Source organism: Lissotriton helveticus, chromosome 12 (assembly GCF_964261635.1).
Source record: "Lissotriton helveticus chromosome 12, aLisHel1.1, whole genome shotgun sequence".
Classification (NCBI taxonomy): domain Eukaryota; kingdom Metazoa; phylum Chordata; class Amphibia; order Caudata; family Salamandridae; genus Lissotriton; species Lissotriton helveticus.
The window spans coordinates 257,607,779-257,630,177 of record NC_136073.1 but is presented as its reverse complement, the minus strand read 5'-3'; the positions used below and the strand labels follow the sequence as shown (position 1 = coordinate 257,630,177).

The following is a 22,399-nucleotide window of genomic DNA, read 5'->3' as shown; positions in this document are numbered from 1 at the left end:
TGATTTAATAATGCTTGAGACGCTTTAAGAAAAATACAGTCAGCATGCAAGGAATGAAATAGGAGGGCATGCAGTGTGCCCTACAGCTTCCACTGCTCCAGATGGGACACCTGCCACTATTAACAATGTGGAAGCTGTACCCATGAGTCCCACAGTGCATCTGAGTTACCATCTCATGTCGGGTGTCGGAAACCCGTCAGTGTTTTTTGACTGCAGATGCAGTCTGCGTTCTTCTCTGCAAAATACCTCTAAAGTGCTGTGTCCTCTGTACCCCTGTGCACACTTTTGGTGGCCTTGTCATCGTAATGTTCAGGTCGGAATACCTCATTTGCAGTCTGGAGTCAACTTTTAGAAGCCTTATATGGTGAATCCTATTCTGGAGATTCACATAATCCTGTTTTTCTGATCCCATATTTGATTAGGGAATTTATAGAATTTTTTTATTCCAAGTTTTACATTTATTCATTGAATATTTCACTTAACTTTCTCCCCTTACCTCACATCAACTGTGAAATCTGGGGTAATTTTTGTGCTTTCCCACTTTTTTGCAGCTGTTCGCCAGGTTTTTTTTAGGAGTAATTTACATATGCTGATTAGCTTGAAAAGTTAATTCACAAGGAAAAGGTGTTCACTACGTTTGCATGGGATTTTCCTGGTCAAGTTTTTAATGAGCTCTTGCTAGCATTCACCATTGTAACTTTGAAACAAATTTAAAACTAAAACTGCGTAACAACTCATGACTGTGTAAGTTACTACGGTGTGCATATCATTCATAGGTTTCAATTTTGTAAAGATTTTTGATCAGGTGTGAAATATACAGGCATAACTTACCACTTTTTACAGATGCAATTCAGACTTACACCTGGAAAATGTTGTGTGACCATTGCATTGCTCCATAAATTTAGTCCATAGGAACGGTTTTGTCACGTTTGCCTGTCCCGAAGAAATCGATACTGCAAGAAAATGAGCGTTTTTGTGCTCATGTTTTATTTATGGCACATGTGATGTGAGGCTTAGCTAGGTCGCACAGTGTGATCTAGGGCAACATTACGCTGGTGGCGGTGCTGTTTTGTTTTGTATGTTATCACATTAGCAGCACAGACCTGTATCATTAAAGCGGCCTTTTCTCGCTTAGCCTGGCACCGTCTTGCCCGAGGAAAGCATTGGCACAGAGATCACTTTCTAATTTTGGAGAGCAAACACGTCATGTGTGTGCTGGTGGTGTGCCAGTGGAAGCAGAAATAGACACTGTGTCTATTTCTGATTCCACTGCACACCACCAGCACTTGGACAGAAAACGAAAGAGGGAATCCCGTTTCCTGTGGTAGAACGGGCACACCCCTCCTTACTATAAGGAAGAAAGGCGAGCTGCCACTGTGCACTGGTGCGGAAACCTCAAACAGCGCGTGCAGAGCAGAGTTGCTCCTCACGGCCTCTGTGGCTTGTAAATAGAGTTGTGCAGTTATGAAGCTCTGTGGTTATACTGAATAAGCAGCTACCTATGTTATATGAAAGCTCTTGAATAATGTAATACCTGCACTTTCACAATTGCTTTATTAACCTTCCTGCTTTCTCAAATTTGCTTGAAAATGCACCATTTTTCCACTATTTTTTCAAAATTTTCTCGGGGGGAAATCCCCCCGAACCCTCCTTAGGGGGTTCGGGCTCGCTCGCTCGCTACGGTGCAGTATGATTATCAGTTTCCGCCCCACCACTTTAAAATGTCACCAGCCGCCACTGCTTCCAGCCTAGAAATAAACTTTCGTGCTACTTTTTTTTTTAATCCACTTATTCATCTTCTATAAGTAAATAAGAAAAAAAAAATGGCACCCGCGACATTTTGAAGATGCGCACATCCATAGTGACAACTACCGGATATACGTCATCAGTTTGTTGCATGCCTACAAACTGACGTGCTGCAACGTTGTGCCATTTATGTATTTTTTTTTCTCTGGCCCTTGTTGCACAGCATCACCAAAAGACATTCAGAGTCAGTAAATCCCAAAGGTGCAGCCTATTGAAATTACCAACGATTATTTGTAAACTGCATAGGACCGGGATAGCTCATTCCACATCTGTGATGTCTGGTGAGAGGATTCCCTCTCATGAGAGCAGTTTAAGTCTAATTCATAGGCCTAAAACTGCATTGGTTTGGGGTTTCTTAATAAGATTGGTAATCCTATTCTTCAGAGGATCGGGATACAGCTTCTATAATACCGCAGTGTTTTGTCCTTGTGCATGCTGCAACCATTGCAATACTTGGAGATCCGGCATCAGTAACCGTTTTCTTCTATTTTCCTCCCAATTCTAGCAGGTGGTAAACTCTTTACTAATGATAATAATTAACCAGTGCATTGTTACGTCTCTGAGCTAAAGCGAAATAAATATATATATATATATATATATATATATATATATATATATATATATATATATATATATATATATATATATATATATATATATAAAAAAAATTTTTAACTGTCCAGTGCTGGGTATTGTACGTTTAAAAAAAAAAAAAAAAAAAAAAAAAAAATTTTACACAACGTACTAACTATTTCCCCCAGTTAGGGGTGGGGGAGGGGCATCATCACATTTTGCAGGGGTGGTCTAATTACTTTGTTACACCACTGATAGGGGATGGTGTACATATTGGCTAAAAGCACTGACAAATGCTATAGGTCCGAAATGCAACACCTATTGGCTTTGCCAGTCCTTGTTGCCATTTTATGGTTGCCAGAACAGCCCTCATTATTATTTGTCACTAGTTGTGATCGTCTTTTGAAAGCTCTTCAACACTTGTTTCCTCACACATTTTTTTTTTTTTTGTCAATCCTCATTGGGAGCTTAATTTGTTTCTCATATTTTTGATGTGCACTCCCTTTGAGCCTCTTCAAAGCTGTCCTTTTACAGCTCCTATCCCTCAAAACCGTGTTTCTCAACACCAGGACTTTGGTGTAGGAAATGAATAAGCTTCAGGCTCTCTGTATTAACCCACCATACACTGCCTTCTTCCCAGACAAACCAGTTCTGCAGACATGAGCATTCTTCTTTACCAAAAGTTATGACTCCGCTCCACATTGGTCAAAACATCGCCTTGCGGTGTTGTGTTGTATTCTCCACCTCAACCCTATAGAGAGGACGATAGACTGCATTGCTTGGGCCACATAAGATCACTCCTCTATACATCGAGCGTACCAAGGAACTCCAGGTGAACGATCCGTTCTTTGTGGGGTTCACTGGAAAAAGGTCCGTGAGCCCATTCTACAGGGGCCGAAGCTGCAACCATTGCTTTGGCATGCCTTGTTCCAGTCCTGGACATCTGCCAGGCATGTAAATGTACATGTATTTATATAGCGCAAATCACCGACCCGGTATCTAAGCGCTTGCTTAGGGAACCCGTCCTGGTATTCCCCTGTGAGATACCCCGGCAGGGTATCCGCAAGGTGAAAGCCAGGCATCCCGACGCGAGGGGCATCACTCTATATGTTCACGAAGAACTACTGTCTGGACAGCCAGGGTAGCTGAGAGGGTAATTTCGCCTACTCAGTCCTACAAGACATTTTGGCTTGAACTTATTCAGACCAACCTCCTAATTGGTATTTCTATAGTATCTATTCAAAAGGTAAGGAGTCTGCGGTTAGAAGTCTATCTCAGAAGAACAAGTTACTTACCTTCAGTAACTCTTCCTGTTATAGATTCTATATAACTACAGATTCCTAACCAGCCCTCCTATCCTCTCCATTTTGCGAATTGAGCTCTACCAATTAATAAGATCCCAAGTCTAGGAGTCTGTACACTGGTCCAATCTAATTGGTGTTGGTGTTGGGGCTCTCCATCTGGGGATGCAAACAGCCTTAAAAGCAACTGATGTCAACTCACAGAAGTGGCGCCTATAGGGGCCCTGCACTTCATTTACGTGGTGGTATGGCACAAGTGTGGAGTTGCATGTCGCCACCTTCTGGCGTGCTGAGGTACTGCTCAAATGTTTCCAGATCTAGTCTGACACCTGGTGAGTAGTCAGAAGGTGAGGAATGTGCAGAAGCGATGTTACTAAAGGTAAGTAAATTGTTCTTTAAGAAGATTTGGAAGTGGTTCATCATTGTGGAGGAGATTTTTGGGGACGCAATGCAATATACCGATTTCAAGAGCCACTAAGGCAAATATCCGTGTCAAGCACACTACCTCTCATTTTCTAAACCATTGTTTATATTTTTGCCCTCAAATGTGTTCTATTCTCCTCACATTTCCTCACCTTTTGTCACAAGACATTACTTTTCTTCAGTCTCCCGATCTCCATCCCCTCTAGGACCTCAATATTCTTGCAAACATTCCCCGTTTTTCCAAGGTGCTAGATGTTTTGAAATGATCAAACCTGAGCCGAATGTAACCCACTGCACTGACTCTTAATCTTAACCAATCTCTTGTTCCTAAAAGTTCGGCGAAGGGTAACTCCTTAACCTGTTCACATACACAGTGCAGGTCACAGGGTTTTACAATACGGTCATGGCAAATAATTCTCTTGTTCAGTTTACTTTATTTTTACTAGCAAAGTGAGTGCCGGCTTCAACCACCACTAAAACACAATGTAGTATATGCAGCGGGCTGTGTGACGGCCAGCCTTTTGCTTTACTCAAAAGGCAGAATTCCAGGCTCTAATGGCAAGTGGATTTGAAGGTCATTTGGTTTTCACCCTCATACCCCTAAATAGTAATCTTCTCTAGCTACCTCCCCTCAACCCCCATTTCTTTTTTTTGCCTATTATGTATCCGCTACTATGTTGTAACCCTTTAGCCCCTTATTCCATTGGTTAAGAGCCATTGGGTTGAACTAATCCCAGGTATCATTAGAATTGATTAGGTCAATTTCACGCTCCTCTGTATATTATTCTGCTGATCAAGTTTGTTTAAGCACTTGATATTTCCTCTTTGCCGCTGTTCCTAATGTCTCCTTCTCTTTGGTCTACAGTCCGTAGGGCTCTGATTGTTCTTGCCCATCAGGAGAAGACTTCCTTCAGCTATGCCATGAAAGAGGCTGCTGTGGAGGCGCTGAAGAAAAAAGGCTGGGAGGTGACCGTATCTGACCTTTACGCCATGAAGTTCAACCCACTGGTGTCGCGGGACGACATACTTGGTACTAAGCCCCTAGTCTCTTCAATAATAGTGTGCGCATTTCACCCCAATTCTGCATTTTAGCTAATATTCTTCTTCCTGTAGGTGATGCCACTGACCCTAATGATTTTAAGTATGGGGCAGAGTCCGCGGCTGCATGGAAAGAAGGTCGACTCAGTCCTGATATTGTAGAAGAGCAGAAGAAGCTGGAAGCAGCCGACCTAGTAATTTTCCAGGTGAGTTCTCATCTAGTGAGTGGCTATTCGCTGTCGGTGATTGCATACTTATTGGACTGTCCCAAGCCAGTATTGCTGCATACCTGCCCCTTAGTTAGAAAATATAGAGTTAAATCTGTGTTGCACGCAGCAGGCGACCTGTATGGCCTTGTTTTAGTCCACAGCTTTTTAATAATGTGTTAGTCTATCTGCTTGTGCAGGTGCTGTGATTTGTTTTACTGCTATATGTGGGCCTGTGGATAGGTTTGTGTTAAGTTCCATAAATGATGAGGCTTCCACGAAAAGATTTGTAGATTTTCATTGAATATTCAGCTTAAATCACCAATACTTAGACAGCAATTAAACTCCCAACTGATTGTTCAAACACCACAACTTTCAGGTGCATAGAACACATGACATCACGAAGTGACATATGACATTCCACAACTTGCAACCAGATACAACCAATAACCCATCATTCCTCATTAACATTTCCAATACAAAAAATAAAACCCGAACTATAATATAAGATTAAATAAAGTATAAGGTTAATCCTCATAGCAATAAAGTGAAAATGCATTGGATCAAAAATGACAATCATGCTTATGACCTATATAAACACTTTGCAATATTTCTTAAAATTAAATCGTGAACTGAACACTGGTACTTTGTTTGGCGCTCCTCCATTAAATAGTCTTCAAGCCATCTAGGCTTGAATATCCTCCTTTTTGCTTCACTTCTTCAGTACAACTTGGATCCACCATGGCATGATTCCCAGTTTGCACACTATGAAAATAAGCATCATACACTTTTACCAACTTAGACATGCTCCACAGATCTCCTTTTTCTAAAACAGCACCTTTTTCCCCCTTATAGCAGTTATTACAAAAGGACCCATTATTTTTTAACGTCCCTTTTTATCATTCTAGGTATTTCCACCAATGCTGTCACCCACTTCCCACCTACTTCCTTGCACAGAATTCTTTGCATCAAAACGCGCTTTATACTTGTCTTGGTGTTTCAATCTACGTAACACCAAATCTTCTCTAGAATGCCGATCCTCTACTTCTGTGCTGAATTTCAACCAAGTTTACAGTGAGGTATCGAACCTCTAAGAAAGCAAAAGGCAGTATTGATATCCTGCTATTAGGTGTAACCCAAATTACTCACCATGTTTCTCTCCACACAATTTTCTGAGATTTCTTAAGAAGTATACGCTGTGCTCAGCTCTTCACTATCTTATTCATACTCCACTAAACCATTAGCTTGAGACGAATAAAGAGCTTTCTTTAAGTGTACTATGGACAGTTATTGGAGAAAATTATCCCTTCTCCTGGGACACAAATTGTACTCTATCTGTGACTAGAATTTTGGGAACACCTTCCCTAGAGAACTCCTATTTCAAGAACTCTTAACTCTTCTGGTATTAACAGAAGACACATTTACTGACTACCGACTTACTAGTGTAATCTACTAGTAACACTACATATCGTTCATCATGTGCCATTCGATCGAAAGGACCAGCAATGTCCAAACCCAACTTAGTACAAAGCTCTACTGGAATTTCAGTCAGTCAAGAAGCTTTTATTCGATATGCAAGATATCGTATAAGCGTACACAAAATACAGTAGATACAAAACTAGAAAAGACATATATTTTTTTTAAAACAGTATTTCAATGTAGCTTTAAAAGGATAAAAAGACATGTGATGTCAAGATAAGTTAGCTAAAAATGTATTAAACCACAATTGATAATCTCTTGCATCGAATCAGCCAAAACTGCTTTAAAAATTTGGCTACACCACAAACAATGGGGGGGGAAGTGTCCGTCATTAGGATGCGCAGGGCTACTAGATAACTACTCGTGCCCATATTGCGACAAAGGGGTTTAAGCCAAAAATTCCTGGATTTAGCATAGTCGGGACACTCAAACAGGATATGCGAAATGGATTCTATTCTGGTGGGACAACATGCACAAAAAGGAGACGAGTGATCACCTGATTTCCACTTAGACACCAGTGCACCGACTGGGAGGGAGCCCACTCTAAATTTAAAATACAATGCTCGATCAAAGGGAAGGGTAATTGGGTCCAGGTAGGGCTCGTAAACCACTGCATCTTTTAATGTTAAAAAGGCAACTGTGGATTTACAATGTCCAGAGTATGTAACTAGCTGGTCCTTAACCCAATTGCAATATAATCTTTTCAGGACCTCTTTTGGTGGAGCCGATCTAGATAACCAACAATTCCCCAGTCCCAGATCCTCAGTTTTTTGGTGTCTCTCAGCCACTTAATTTTTGCCCAACCACCCAAGCTCATTATCTCAGCCAACCCTTCAGCATACGATTTTAACTCTTCGCCCCTCCAAATGCGTGACCATAAGAGGAGTGGGCGAAGGCGGGCTTGATCTTTTATGTTCTTACATTCTGTGTCCAGCAGCACAGGCACTGTTGGGGTGCTTGGAGGGATGGCGATTAAGGATTTCAGGAGCTTGCTCTCTGCTGATGCCAGGGAGTCCAGACAGCAATGCCCCCACAATTCGGCCCCATACAAAGCTGATGTTACTACCTTGGCCTTGTAGATGTCAATTACTGGGGCAAGCGACCTCCTTGGTGATGCTCGGAATTCCCTCAGGAGGGCACCTCCTACTCTCTTATGGTTCAGTACCATCTTAGCAATGTGGGGCGTCCAGTTCATGCTGTCCGTGATCCGAATTCCAAGATAGTCAAATTCGGATACTTTCTCCAGGGTGACAGAGTTGAGAGTAGGGGGGCGGCCCAGTTTCCTTGGGGGATTTAGGACTAGAAACTTTGTTTTGTCCACGTTGATTACTAAGCCTCTTGCACTGCAGAAGTCCTGGAAACGAGTTAGCAGTTTCTGCAGGCCTTGTGGAGTCTTTGATATCAGGAGCGTGTCATCCGCAAAAAGCAGCGTGGGGATCCTCACTCCTCCAAGACAGGGGGCGTCGGCTGGTTCTTGCTGGAGATATTCCACCACCCCATTCACATATAGTGAGAAAAGGGTGGGGGCCAAAACGCATCCCTGTCTCACACCCCTAGACACTGGGATTTTCTCCGTTAGCTCTCCATTTCTTCCCCTGCGGACCTGAGCAAAGGTATGAACATGAAGGCTTATGAGAAGGGACAGGATGTAAGGAGGCAATCCCAGCCCAAGTAGCACCCTCCATAACTCCTCCCGGGATACTAGGTCAAAGGCAGTCCTCAGATCTATAAAAGCCAGGTATAGGCTGCCCTTGCCTAGCTCCACCACCTTCCACCCAAGGAGTGTTAACCTAAACGCCTGCTCAATCGTCCCCATTCCTGCCTGAAAGCCTGCCTGGAAGTCTGATAGTATTTTATTTTCCTCCACCCAATGAAGGATCCTCCCAAGTATGGCTTTTCCTGCTATCTTTTGGGTGGAGTCTATAAGGCTTATGGGGCGGTAGTTTCCCGGGATTTCTCTACATCCTTTTTTGTATATCGGGACCACCACCGCCCCCTTCCAGGAATCGGGCACTGGCCCTCCCATCATAATGTCATTGAGGAGTGCTGCAATAACCCTTCCCCATACCACTGGATTTGCCCGCATAAGATCCCCCGGTAGGCCATCTGGGCCTGCTGCCTTGAGGGGGGCTACCCACCCTATTACTTTTTCGATCTCTAAAGGTGTAAAGAGGTTATAGGAATGGGGTCCAGATACCACTGGGAAGGTCGCCCTGTCACTTAATTCCCCATCCGCCGGGAGATATAAAGCCCCAAAATGATTTACCCAGCTTTGAGGGGGAATATTGCAGGGTCTCATAGTTTCCTCGGGCCTATTCCGGGAGCCTACAAGGTTCCAAAAGCCCCTTGAGTCTTTACTTTTGCTAGCAAGGAGTAGGTCCTCCCAAAATTTCTCTTCCCACTCCATCCTAGCACTTTTAAGGGATCTATTGTAAACCTTCCTTGCTTCCAGTATAGCACTATGGGATTTATGTTTCACTGCCTCTACGAGCAATGTTTTGTGTACCCTACATGTTTGCGTGTACCAACCAGTACCTTGCTTTTTTCCCCATTTGTTTCCTGACTTACAAGAGGGGATAGTAAACACATTGGTCAAAGCCTCTACTAAAGAGACAAAGACCCCACTAGCCATACCCACCCCTATCGGGAGAGACCCCAGATTTGGCTCAGCTTGATTTAAAAGGATTAGGATTTCTCCAACTTTTTCCTCGGACAGGACCAGTTAGCCCATTTTAGGCGTCTACCACAGAGAGAGACCACAGATTCGTCAGGGGGAGCTACTGCAGGATTGAAGAGACCCTTTTTACGACAAGCCCACCACTGGGCCATGGTTAAGGAAAGTGGATTGTGGTCACTATCAATCGTTGGGACCACAACCATATCCTTCGCTTGGCTCCAGACACACCTCTAGTAAGATATAGTCTATTCTAGAGGTGTGTCCTGGTCTATTGAATGTATGAGCCCCCACCCTATCTGAAGTTGTCCTTCCGTTCACTGCTCTTAGATTTAATTCGAGGGTCAGGGAGTATAATTGTAGCGCCACTTCTGTCCATCTCCTGATGGGGGAATCTCTAAAACTGGGATCCCTAACCTAGCATCCTCCTCGTCCTGGTCTAGGGCAACATCCGAGCCTAAGGGCTCGAACGTGCAGTTCATATCTCCCGCGACCAGGATACACGACTTGTGTGGGGTTATGTTCAAAAGGGACTCCAGGAGAGACAATACAGGGGACTTCCTCCCGCCCTTAGTTCCTCTAGCATACACATTGTAGACATTCAATATAATTCGTCCCCTAGAGTCTCTTAGAATAATATTTTGGATGTCCGGGGAGCCTGTCTATGGCTCCTCTATTCTGCAGTCTAGGGAAGCTGCTACCCATATGAGCAGGCCACCCGAAGGGCGTCCTCTCCCTGATTCAGAGGATAGGGCAGGCACAGAGTGGGAAGAAAATCCCACCCTATGTACCGGCTCCAAACTCCAGGTCTCTTGAAAAATGCATAAGGAATGCTCATCCACCAAGGCATTCCAATCTGGAAGGGCCAACTTTCTTGCGATCCCTGCGATATTCCAGCTGAGAACCTTAAAGACCTGGTCCGTCACAGCCAGTGTATCGCCGGTCGCGAGAACACTACTGGCCGGAGACCTCACAGAAGGAACTTGCAAATTACAATCAAGAGGGGTCGGCGGAGAGACTACCGACCCACTGTCGTTTACTGACGAGGGAGATGCTGGTCGTGAAAGTGACCCTATCATGGGGCCTATTCTATTAACTGATACCATATCTGTATCTGCAATTTCCCTCGTGTCGCCCTCCTGCAGTCAACAGCTCCCTGGGCCCCGTGGGTTCAACCCGTTGGCACCAGGACCCCCAGCCCTTCGTGGGTCCCAATTTTGGCAAAAGCCAAGGGTACTAGGCCCCTCCCAAGGCGACATGGCAATTTGCCTGGGGTAGAAGAAGGTTAAGTCCACTACTTTTACCCCTTGTGAGTCCATGCTTTTTATAGGGGCACAGATGGAGCTCACTACTCTGGAATCTTGGAAGTTTATTATTACACAGTCCCCCTCCTGTGTTTTTTTTCCCTTGCCCTATCCACCCTACTCTGCGGACACTTAAAATAAGCCCATCCACACCAGTCGAAATAGGCTTGTTTGACTTTAGCCAGTGGATGCACTTATGTTTAAATGACTGGTGGTTTTCCAACTGTCCATCCTTCAGTGGGGGAACATTTACCAATACTGCAACAAAAGGTTGGCAATCTGGTGGGAGGTTTATGGGTGGGATCTGCCGTCGTAAATTCGGACGGACCACTGTGGTAACAGCTGGGGTTGTAGTTAAAGGGGTAGTTTTGGCAACCATTCCTGACACTGGTCCCTTAGTTTTGTCTTGTTTGCCAAGTGTTTGGCTATCTTTAGCTTTACCTTTACTTGCCAAGGGCTGGATTTGTGGAGTTTGCTTAGGTGTAGTTTTCGCAACCCCTGTGGGCGTTGTCATTCCCTTAGATTGAGGCCCCGCTACAGGTGGGGTTGGAGTTTTAGGGACTTGGGCTCGCACTCTGCTAGGATCAGTCTTATTTGACCTAATTGGGGAATTAGAGTCTGCCTGTGGTAACGAGGAAACTAGAAGAGCCGCCTGAGGCGCACTCCCCTCTAGGCCTATATCCTGGCCATTACTCACTTTTTTTAGCTGTTTGAAAGTAGTTTTAAGTGAGTAAAACCCATCTAGGGTTGATTGCTCCAGTTTGTCTATTCTAGCTCCCAGGCCCTTAACCTGAGTCAGCAAGGGCATCAAGAGACTATTTACCCTCTCCAGAATGGAATCAATAGTCATGGGGATGATAACTGTGGGGGCATTATCAATGATCTTACTACGGGGCGTGCAGTTATTTAATCCCATTTGTGAGGCTACTACATCCCCATCCACCTCAGCATTATCCTCAGGGACCAGCCCCTTTGCATTATTCCCGCCCTGGTCAGAAGGCTTTTTTGTTTGTTTATAGAACGCGGCCTGACTCACCTGCCTCTGCTTATTAGAATTGGCTGACTTTTTACTTTTTGCCCTTTTTCTTTTGCTAACTTGGGTTGTTCACCAATGGCTCCCCATCTGGATTTACTGTGATGGGGATGGACGGTATTGGTAATGGTGACTGGGCCGTACCTTTATTTGGGGGCATAGGCGTTACAGGTAAGGGTAAGGGTGGTGCGGTTGAGCCATCCTCCTTCTCAACGCAACTAGGAGGAAGCGTGGCCGAATGCTCCAACCTGTCTATATTTTGCCCTATTTCAGGCAGCGGAGGGGGGTCAATGAGGCAACCCGGGACAACAACGTGGGGGCCAATTTGGTCACGCTCACAAGCCGGTGTCCATGCCTGTGCTATGGCCCCCAAGGATGAGCGTCTAGAGGGAAGATAGACCTCGGAGAGACGGCGTTCGGAAATAGCAATTTCCTTGTCTATGACTGCCGCCACTCTAGTTATAAAACGGTCCATAGTTCCAATTACTGGGCTCCCACCGGCTACTCCCCTTTCGCACTCACTCCTAAGTAATTTACCTGAGCGGGTTGACATGATGAGGGGCAACAACCCTGGTGAGCCGCACGGGCCCGCCCGAACTCGGGGATGGATGACAGAGATGTGGCCCTGCCCTGCCTCCTCCTGCCCCGGACGGCCACAGACGGCCTGCCCTTTGCCCGGGCTTCGCCCCGGGCGTCCCGCTCGGCGAGGCTGGCTCTGTAATGTTTGTGTAGGGTGGTGGTGGGCAGGGCACGCAGGGGGGCGCTGACCGGATGTGGCGTGGTCAAGCAGGGACTCCTGGGATAGTGAGTCCCTGCCGCGCTACTCCCCTGCAGCCTATCTCAGCCCCACAGATGAAAACAACAGGTAGCTCAGCAGCCAGGCAGCAGAACGCGTTGGTGGGTCCTCCCACGAAGCGGCTCCCGCGGAGCGGGAGCGGCAAGCAGTAAAGGTAGGAAGGGGGGGGCAAGCAACAAGCAGTTACCCACAGCGTCTCCAAGGGGCTCCAAGGGAATTTCAAACGGAGACAAAGTAACAGTGTGAGTTTTATTGGTTTTATCATTGCTTGCACAATGCCTACAGTCCTATACAATTCCTTCCACCTCATGATCCATCTACGGCCACCAATACTATTGCCGTTGTCATGTTCCTTCCAAAATGCCCCTCATGGGCTAAATAAATCCTTTTTTCTCTGAAAACTCTTGGAGACACCACTCGTTTTCTGTTGAATATTTTCCCTTCTACAGTGCTCTCCTCATCTTGAACACTAAAATTCCATCTATAATGGGTGGTATTTGCTTCTTACTTGGCCAGCCTTTCGTGGTGTACTCCTTCAGCACCAACAAATCTGAGTAACTCGAGTTAGCATCCTTCCACTCTATCATCCAAAGCTGGCTGATGTACCTAATTCCCTATTGTACTCTCAATTTTCCTCACAATTTTAAATTGGCAACTGTGGTCAACCGTTCAACATTTTATTATTTTGAACTGGGCACATACTCTTCAATGAAATTGTAACTAGCCAAACCTTCTATCCACCCCCAGGAGACCAGTTTTTCAACTCTCTGTATTTCTATTTCTTTACTTTTGAAGCAATTGCAGCACCTGTGCTTTAGCCTGTGCTTTAGCTGAAGATGTTTAAAGCTAAAGCACGAGTGCCACCATTGTTACAAAAGTAAACCAATCGAAAGAAAAAAATGGCGGGCGGAGGCTTTTTTTTCCCTTCTATTTGTTTACTTTAATTACTATCGTGGCACCCACGCTTTATCTTAAGATATTTAAAGCAAAAGTGTGGCGATCCATTTGCAATGCAATAGCTCTCGCATTACTGAAAGTTTGAGCTATTGGCGTTGTATTAATATTAGCAACGCCAGTAGCTCAAACTTTCAGTAATGTGAGACCTATTGCATTGCAAATGCTTGTAGCACCTGGCCGCCGGCAGCGCATGGCTGTGTGGGCTTGCTCTATGCTTCGTAGCGGTGAACTCTGTCGTGCCTGAACATCTGTGTCCATCGTACATGTTATGCATTCAAAACGACTGTGAATCATCTGTACTCCATCCTAAAATGGATTTCTACCTGTCAACTCATTTGTGCCATTGGAACGGTCGGTCGTCCACACTGTATTCAACCATCATCGCAGCGCGTGACTGCAGGGAGTTGGGCAGGTACAGCCAATGTGTGCTCCTAGGGGGTGTTTGTGCCTCCGCCCCCTGTGAAGTCCGGAATATGGGCTTTATGCAGAACATTTCAGTCGTACATTGCCATAAAAACCTGTTTATCTTGAACAATGTGTGCAAACATTTTGGGTTAGTGTTTGACCAAAGCGCACCCTAAAATGGGAATCCTACCATGGTCTTGCACTATTCAAGAACTCAATCGTGCCATATGAACAGTTTTAGTCATGCACACTATGTATTCAGGCTTCTTAATTCAAGGAGTTTGTCCTGAAGGTGGTGGACCTCCTTTTAGTTGCATATGGTACTGCACCCAGCAACATGGTTAGGTAAAAAACATGGGCATTTATAATTCCAATAACCCCAACTCCAACAAATGCGAGCCCAATTGCATTTGTAATGCTTGTTGTTTTCTTCCAATCTGATAGTGCTCCATCTCTGGGTGCGCATCAAAGGTGGGACCTCTAAAGAACATTCCCTTTTACCCAAAGTTTGCATGAGTACTGCAACATTTTGATGTAGCTTACTAACAGACTGTTGCACACAATCCAGGCATTAACATTAAAGGCGTGGTGGTTCACCTGTGCACTCTTAAGGACTCCACCCTCTGCATTCCCATATGCATGGGCCAAACTAGCATTTACCTGGTAAGAGGATGGTTGAAGAAGCACCTTATTTAAGTTTTAAAATGTATTACCGTATTTTCCGGCGTATAAGACGACTCGGCGTATAAGACGACCCCCTACTTTTCTTGATAAAATGTAGGTTTCGTGTTATACTCGCCGTATAAGACTACCCCCACTTCCAACGCAGTCCTGCATAGCCATTTTGAGAATTTATTGCCAGTCAGTCACCCTCTTTAGAGCAATCTTGCAGTATTGGCCTCACTGTTGCCTCTGGCTGGCGAGGGGCTGATTTTGTGTTCTGTTTCCTACCTCTTACGGTACTTTTTGTTTGCTTTTGATACTTGCACAGTGCCACCATCGCCTACGTAAAGTTCATTCTTGTGTTTGAGTGCCCTCCATTTATTGCAATATTATACCGTACCTCTACTTGCACACATGTCACTTTTTCCTCCTGTAATGCACCATTTCCTATTGAGAAGCGGTCTGACACCTTCGGGAGAAGTCCGCACTATGTAAAAATGCATGAATACATACCTTAAATTTTGGCACCCGGCGTATAAGACGACCCATGACTTTCCAGAACATTTTAAGGGGTTAAAAAGTCGTCTTATACGCCGGAAAATACGGTAACTGCCACTCATCTATTATATACAGTCTTACACGCAATACATTAAAACTATAAGCCTTATTTTTAGTAAAAATGTCTCATCCTTTACTGAAAAATATTTCTGTATACAGCATTAAAAATGTGTCTAAAACCAGTCCATTCATAAAGAAGACCATAGACCACGGTCCGCCCTGGGCGTCACTTTTTTGGCGGCAGCAGAGATTAAAGAAAAAAACAACTTGGCTTGCGAATGCAAGGTACAGGTTTTTTTTTGTTTTTTCTTTATTCTCGGGGAGCATCTGCTGACACCCAAGCTTTTCTGGAGTAGTGGTCCAAAGGGACCTCTATGGGTTTTAAAATTTAAGATAAAATGGTTTTATCTCCAGGTTCCCAAATCCGTGACCTCAGGAAAAAAGAGGCCTGTTCTATATTTATGTAGCGCTAAGCTGCAGGCCAATGCCTGCTGCACTCATGGCCAAAGATCATGCAATAGGGGCTGGCCGCCTGCAGCCATTGGTCCTATGCAGAATTGAGCACTGTGTGTTTACTGTTAAAACGGGGAACTCCTAAAGACTCTGGTGTGGTTTGTAAATGTATGGAATATTATGTGGTCAGAGAGACTAAGATATGTTATCAGCTGTAGCTTGATGCCTGGTAGTAGTTGATCACTTGTTTTTGTCTTCCCCAGTTTCCAGTCTTCTGGTTTGGATTACCTGCCATGCTAAAGGGCTGGTTCGACCGAGTTTTAACCGCGGGCTTTGCCTACACCTACGAATCCATGTTTGATAATGGGCATTTTAAGGTAAGGAATCGGAGTACAATATAATTTCAAGCAGCTTAACATTCAGCAGCCGGACTCAACTCCAGAAGGATTTATGGTCACATCTCCTTAGTATTCACAGCTCTCTTGAGTTCCCAACGTAAGCTAGAACACACTTCAAAATCTGCTTCTAGGCTTAAAGTGATCTATAAAAACAAACCTGTCTGTGTAGTCAACCATCGTAATATCTCAACCGGCTTTAACGGGCAGAAGAAGTAAACACTGCTTTTAATGAGTCTTTAAAGTATCACCGTGTGGCTCCCCTGAAGCACAGGCCTTAAAGTGTTCCTTCACTAGTGTGGCAGCCGCCACTTACACTTCTTCCCGAAAACAGCTTATGATTCAGTCCACTTTATCTTTGAAACTAATTCCGGATTTCTGCGGTTTGTTCAGTGCTGGTTTATTATGAACACATTCTAAGATCTTCTTATCTATTCTGCATTCTTAATTGTTGTTGGCCAGTTGTAAAGAGCCCCATTACTCCTCTGGTTGCAGGGGCACCATATAAAACCCTTAAAATGGACACTGCCTTTTTATTGCAAACTTTTAACCGTTGTGTTGCTCGGCTTCCATGTCCAACATGGACAAAATCAAAATACTAGAAAAGTAACTATCCTGCACACAGTTATTCAGTGGAAGGTCCCCCTCTTCAGTGGGACTCTAAGATAAGTTCTTTAGTATTCCCTGGTATACCCAAGCACTGGCCTTTGGAGTGGCATACTCGCTTGGGGCATAGTTACATACACTAGTGGCAATCTGTCACCCTGAGAACCCTTTAATTTGGCTATGGAGGTGTTGCTTATACTGCGATACTCCTCCTTAGTTATCTTTCCATGCTATGAAAATATTCTTGCTCTTCCGAGGAACTGTTTCGACCATTTGGCTACCTGGGTTGCTGGTTTTGTTTTTCCAAATGTTTGTATATTTAGATATAAAAAAATTAGACCGAAATTGTAACAAGACTAAGTAATACAGTTTACACGAGAGATTACACAGTACCACGCAGGCGGCAATACATTTAGCACAAATAAAGGCTAAATGTCATTAAGAGCCTTTCATCAAAGAAAACTGCACAAACACTTCATCATTTGACCAATCAGCTGCCTACAAAATGTCCTCCAACGCACTCCTTGATCAATACATTTTACTATTCATCACTTCTCTAATTAATATACCTTAAACTTGGACATATCCACACTTGCCTTTTGCATCAAAGCCTTCACTTATTTCAAAAGTGTAGCTGTAGGCAAAACCCTATGTCTTTACAAAAGAAATAAAAAATTGAGCCACATCTTCCGCTCTGAACTTCAATACGCACTGATAAAACATTAACTGACAATTTTTGTCATCCTCCATATTTCAAAATGCTGCATCCAGGTAATTCTGCCCCTCCATTGCTTTAACATCAGTAACTCTCTCCTTAATGAAAAGAATGTAGCAGTGCTAGCTTCCACATTTAATGGCCAAGTTTAAACCTACATTAATACCAAAATAACATCCCACATAGTCCTCCATCGCCTTCAGAAGCATCCTGAGCCTTATCCTCTTCCTTGCTCGTCCCTGCCTGTAAGTCTTCCTTCATACAACGAATGGTCTGGAGCCATTGCTGACCTGGAACAATTTCCTGCTGTATAACTCATCCTTTTTCTGAATAATTGTACTTAAAAAACAAACAAAAAAAACCTCCAACTACAAGGAACTTTCATGAGATCCAAAATCCCCTCTCGATGCACCAGCATAACCAGACCTTCCATGCTCCGAGGAGATCTGCAGCCTCTTGTGAACGATCTTCATATGATAAATATCCTCAAGACCGTCATATCTTCTGGTATCTGCCAAGCAAGACAGCAGAGTATTCCAGCCAAAACCAAAGCATGCTCATCTTTACAACTAGTCATAAGACCTTCCCGTCCTGGAATTACGAGAGGCTCCTCTACCACTAACTCATTAACGCCAGGAAACTAAGGTATAAACACCCATAATGGAGTGCTCAGGGCCACCTAACCTCTCACTGCTTGGAAAAAAAAGAAAGAATCATCATAAGATAGAAATGCACAACCTTTCACTTTCCACCAGTCCTGCTAGAAAGCATCGACTGGAACTAGTTAAATTCCTAAGCAAGTTGATGGGCCAAAGACCCACATTTGGCTTGGATTTAATTATTAAACTCGAGCCAATCTCTAACTCACTGAGGGCCCGATGTAGGTAATCCCCGATTACCGATTCTTAAATACCGAATCATACCGATTCGGTATTTAAGAACTGGCAATCGGGATGTAGGTATATTTACCGACTCAATTACCGAATCGGTAAGATTCAGTAATTACCAAATCGGTAATTGCCATTAATTCCTATGGGCCTTGAGGCCCATAGGCATCGATGTCAATACTGAATCTGTAAATACCGATTCGGTAAAATTACCGAAATTACAAGGGGGACAGGGTGTCACTTTGACACCCTGTTGCACCCCTGATTCTGGCTTGTGTGCAATGTGACACACATACATGCCCTTAGGGCATGTATGTGTGCCACATGGCACAGGTTTACATGCACAGATGTGCATGTACACAGGAATTCGTTATTTACCATGAGATAGTATCTCATGGTAAATAACGAATTCTTAAGGGCCTGTGGCACTATTTTAAGTGCCACCTACATAGGAATTACCGATTCGGTAAATATACCGAGTCGGTATTTTACCGAATCTGTAAATTTACCTAATCGGTAAATTTACAGATTCGGTCAAATTTGGGCCCTCTACATCTCAAAAACCAATTACCGGCCGGTATCGGCCGTTACCGACCAGTAATTGCCGACCTACATCTGTCCCTTAACCACTTCAGCGCGGCGCGAATTTTCACGCTGTACTGAGCGTTCTAATGAGCCAACTGGCTCATGACGGAACGGTTCCATCATGAGCACAGGCCAACCGACGCTCATGACGGACCTGTTCCGTCATGAGCATGGAAGGGGTTATGCTTGGAATTCCAATCCACATCACGGTTTACCTGGCCTGATAAATACTCTGCTTTGAGAAACATTGTGTTCTAGAAATGAAACTTCCCTCATTCCTTCACTCACTCTACCATTTTTTTTTTATCTGCTCTCAATTAAGCAGTTAATATAACTTACTGCTGACACATTATCAATGCACAATAGCGCTGAACAGATCCCCTAATCGATCTCGTAAGCTCCAATGCAAGCAAACCAGCTTTCATACTTTTTCATTCTGGACCATGCGCCTCCTGTCCGTGGAGCTCTAAATGTGCTTGCTCCAGGAGCGTCCGGCACTGATCGGGGGTGGCTGATAAGTGGGAGTCTTCTTCTATCCTGGTCGGTCTTCCAAACAGGAAACACTCAGGCTGAGGCTTCCCCAAGCCAATCACCAGGCTGCAATGCAGCCTGGTGATTGGTCTAAGTGTTATGTTTCTGCGCTCGGACGAGGGCTGTTGGCCTGGGCATGTTTTCCACGCAGGCTGTAATGCAGCCTGCATGGAGAACATGCAACGTGTGCATGGTGGTTTTGCCTGCCCGAGAGGGCCAGTCAAGCAGTCATGCGCACTTTGGAGTGGGCAAGCCACTCCTTCCCTGCTCCGTCATAAGAGCCGCCCTGCCCACAAAGCTGCCGGCAGCAGGAAAAAATAAAATGATAACCTCGTTCTCATTTTATTTTTCCTTTCTTTCACTGCTGCAAAGCAGTGGGGCGGCGCTTCTCCACCTTAGCGGAGGAGCTGACCCTGGCTTGCTCCCCATCCATGAGAGCGTGAATCACATTTCAGAATAACATTGGAGTTGGACCAAAAATGTCACTTATTCCAGGCCTGCAAATCTAGAAGCATCATCTCAAATCTTCCTTCACCTTTTTGGACGTAAATCTTGTTGCTATATCAAAATATGTTCCTTAATCGTTTTGCTATTAACCTCTGAGCATTGTAAGATGTAAGGCGGGGAAAGGATGTAGCCAAACTGCTAGGGCAGTCGAACTTCAATTCGAGGAACCGGGTTTGAGTCTCGCAGCACCGCTCAATTTCCTGTGATTCTGGGCAAATCACTTCATCTCCCCGTGCCTAATAAAAATGAATGTAACGCAACTGGTGCTGAGGTAAGTGCACTGATGCCTTCGGGTCAAGTTTGCGCTGTATAAAACTTTGAAGAAAAAATGTGCCCATTACTTCACCTAATGTTTGTAGCATTTTCAACTGCCCGGAATCCATCTAGAGTGGCTCAGTGGAGTCGCTTGGGGGATGATAGAATTGCGGCAATATTGCACTTTCTCTAGATGCAATCTTAAAATTGCACTTTAATAACACTTATCTATGTACCTCTGGAAAACCAAACATTAGCAGTTTTATATAATGGAGGAACTTGAGTGTTATATGTAGAACAAAAAATGAACTCGTTAATATCCTGCTTATAACCCACTGATGCCCTAAACAGTGGGAGTAATCTTTCTGTTCTGTATACTGGAATGGTGTTCCTTTCTCTTTCAGAATAAGAAGGCTGTGCTGTCCTTTACCACCGGAGGGATGAACTCCATGTACACCCCCAGGGGTATTAATGGTGACATAAACGTGTTGCTCTGGCCAGTTCAGGTACTATTTGTAAACTTTACTAAGCTCTTTATGGTCTCTTGCGTGGGTGGTGTTGAGAGATCTGCAGGGAGGGTAATGTGTAAACTTGTGTTGGAGCATAATCTCTGATTCTTCTAGCAAGGGTCCTCGTCTGATTTTAATCCGCACAGGAGAGCTTTGAAGTGACAGACCTTTAAATCCAGCCTTTGCAAATGGCGTGGACCTTCTAGGGCACCAGCAACATACTGTTTCTGGCCCGCTTATAAATGTCTTTGCTTCCGCATTAGGAGAGCCAGACAAAAATATGGCAGAAGCACGAAATATATGCGTTTGTCTCTAGAAGCGGAGACCAAGCTCACCTTTTATTAGTACAAAAACGGATTCTTCTATTTGCAGGTGAACAGCCTAAGCATTTACTTTACTGTGTCCCCGATTGTATGGACCAAGGAGCTCGTTCTGCTTGGACACTAGCCTGATCTTTGGATTCAGCTTGTATTCGCTGGTTTATTTATAAGGAATGTGCATCTCTGAATGTAATTTCTCCCATGCCTGAACGTGTCTGCACTGTTGTACCACTCAAAGGATGCATTTCCTGTCCAATCTATTAAACCCATACTGCACTTTGTCAAACAAAATGACAGTTCATTAGCTTGACTTGGCCCTTGATGACCAGTTCCACTCTCAAAAGTGACAAGTGGCCAATACCTTTTGATTCTTGGATCCTTTCTGCTCATAATTGCTTCTATTAGACAGATTTTATTTAAAAATGCAATGATTCTTGCAGAGAAGTTCATAAGTGAAGATATCGAACAGTAAACTTGCTTGAAAAACCTGCAACTGAAATAACTTGGCCAAGAAGTCCCACCATATATAAATATAACCAACTTGTTCCTCTGTTCTATTTGTTGTTGTATGGTCCTTCCCCTGCACTGACCCTCAGATTTCACTCCGTGCATCAACCTGTATACACAGCCTCACTTTGATTTTCTTTCTGCTCTTCTCTGCAGCAAGGAATCCTGCATTTCTGTGGCTTCCACGTGCTGGAGCCACAGATAGCGTACAGCATCGCTCACACACCCCCCGAAGGAAGAGCTCAGATCTTGGATGGTTGGAAGAAACGTCTGGAGAATATCTGGGAGGAGAAATCCATCAGCTTTGTCCCCAATGGGGATTTTGACCTGAGTTTTGCTGGAGGGTTTTCCCTGAAGAAGGAGGTGGAGGAGGCCAATGCCGATAATAAACATGGTTTAACAATCGGACAGCACCTGGGAAAGACTCTCCCACCTGATAGCCAGGTTAAAGCTGGCTGCACTAAGCTTTGATCAGTACCTCTTTATAATTAGACCTGCCTCAATTAATTGGCACTGTACTTTACCATTCATAATAAAATGACTTGAAATACTTTATATCCCCCTCTTCGACTGCATTGTCAAATATTTATTGAATACAATTGCAACCAGTTTCGAGTGCCAACTGCACAGAATGCCACAAAATTGTTTATTATTTGTAACCTTTCTGAGATGTGTTTGCAACAGGGTGCACAATGGCTTTCTAGCCTTTAATGCGTGTGAAAGTGACACTATTCCTCATCCGTTTATTGTATGTTGCCAATGATGAAAATGTTCTAGTCCAAACTGGCCCAAAAAGCAAAGCTTTGACTTGTGCAAGTATGTCACTTTTGTTTTACGCTTCTCATTTGCCCTCTGGAAGTGGTTTTACGCTCATTACAAATTTCCAAGCCCTCCTGCCCCTCCACCTGAATTT

At 44.2% G+C, this 22,399-nt stretch overlaps 1 protein-coding gene across 2 annotated transcripts in view; it reads left to right on the top strand.

Annotated features, from left to right (window-relative positions):
• The window catches only part of NQO1 (NAD(P)H quinone dehydrogenase 1), a 285,385-nt gene extending 263,359 nt beyond the window's left edge, over positions 1-22,026 (top strand). For both annotated transcript variants that reach the window (XM_078669163.1, XM_078669164.1), the window contains exons 2-6: positions 4,969-5,133; positions 5,217-5,347; positions 15,933-16,046; positions 20,555-20,656; positions 21,643-22,026. In XM_078669163.1, coding sequence (XP_078525289.1) covers positions 4,969-5,133; positions 5,217-5,347; positions 15,933-16,046; positions 20,555-20,656; positions 21,643-21,957 — 827 coding nt within the window. In that variant the 3' untranslated portion in view covers positions 21,958-22,026. The remainder of the gene's footprint in view (positions 1-4,968; positions 5,134-5,216; positions 5,348-15,932; positions 16,047-20,554; positions 20,657-21,642) is intronic.
• Positions 22,027-22,399: the final 373 nt, after the last annotated feature.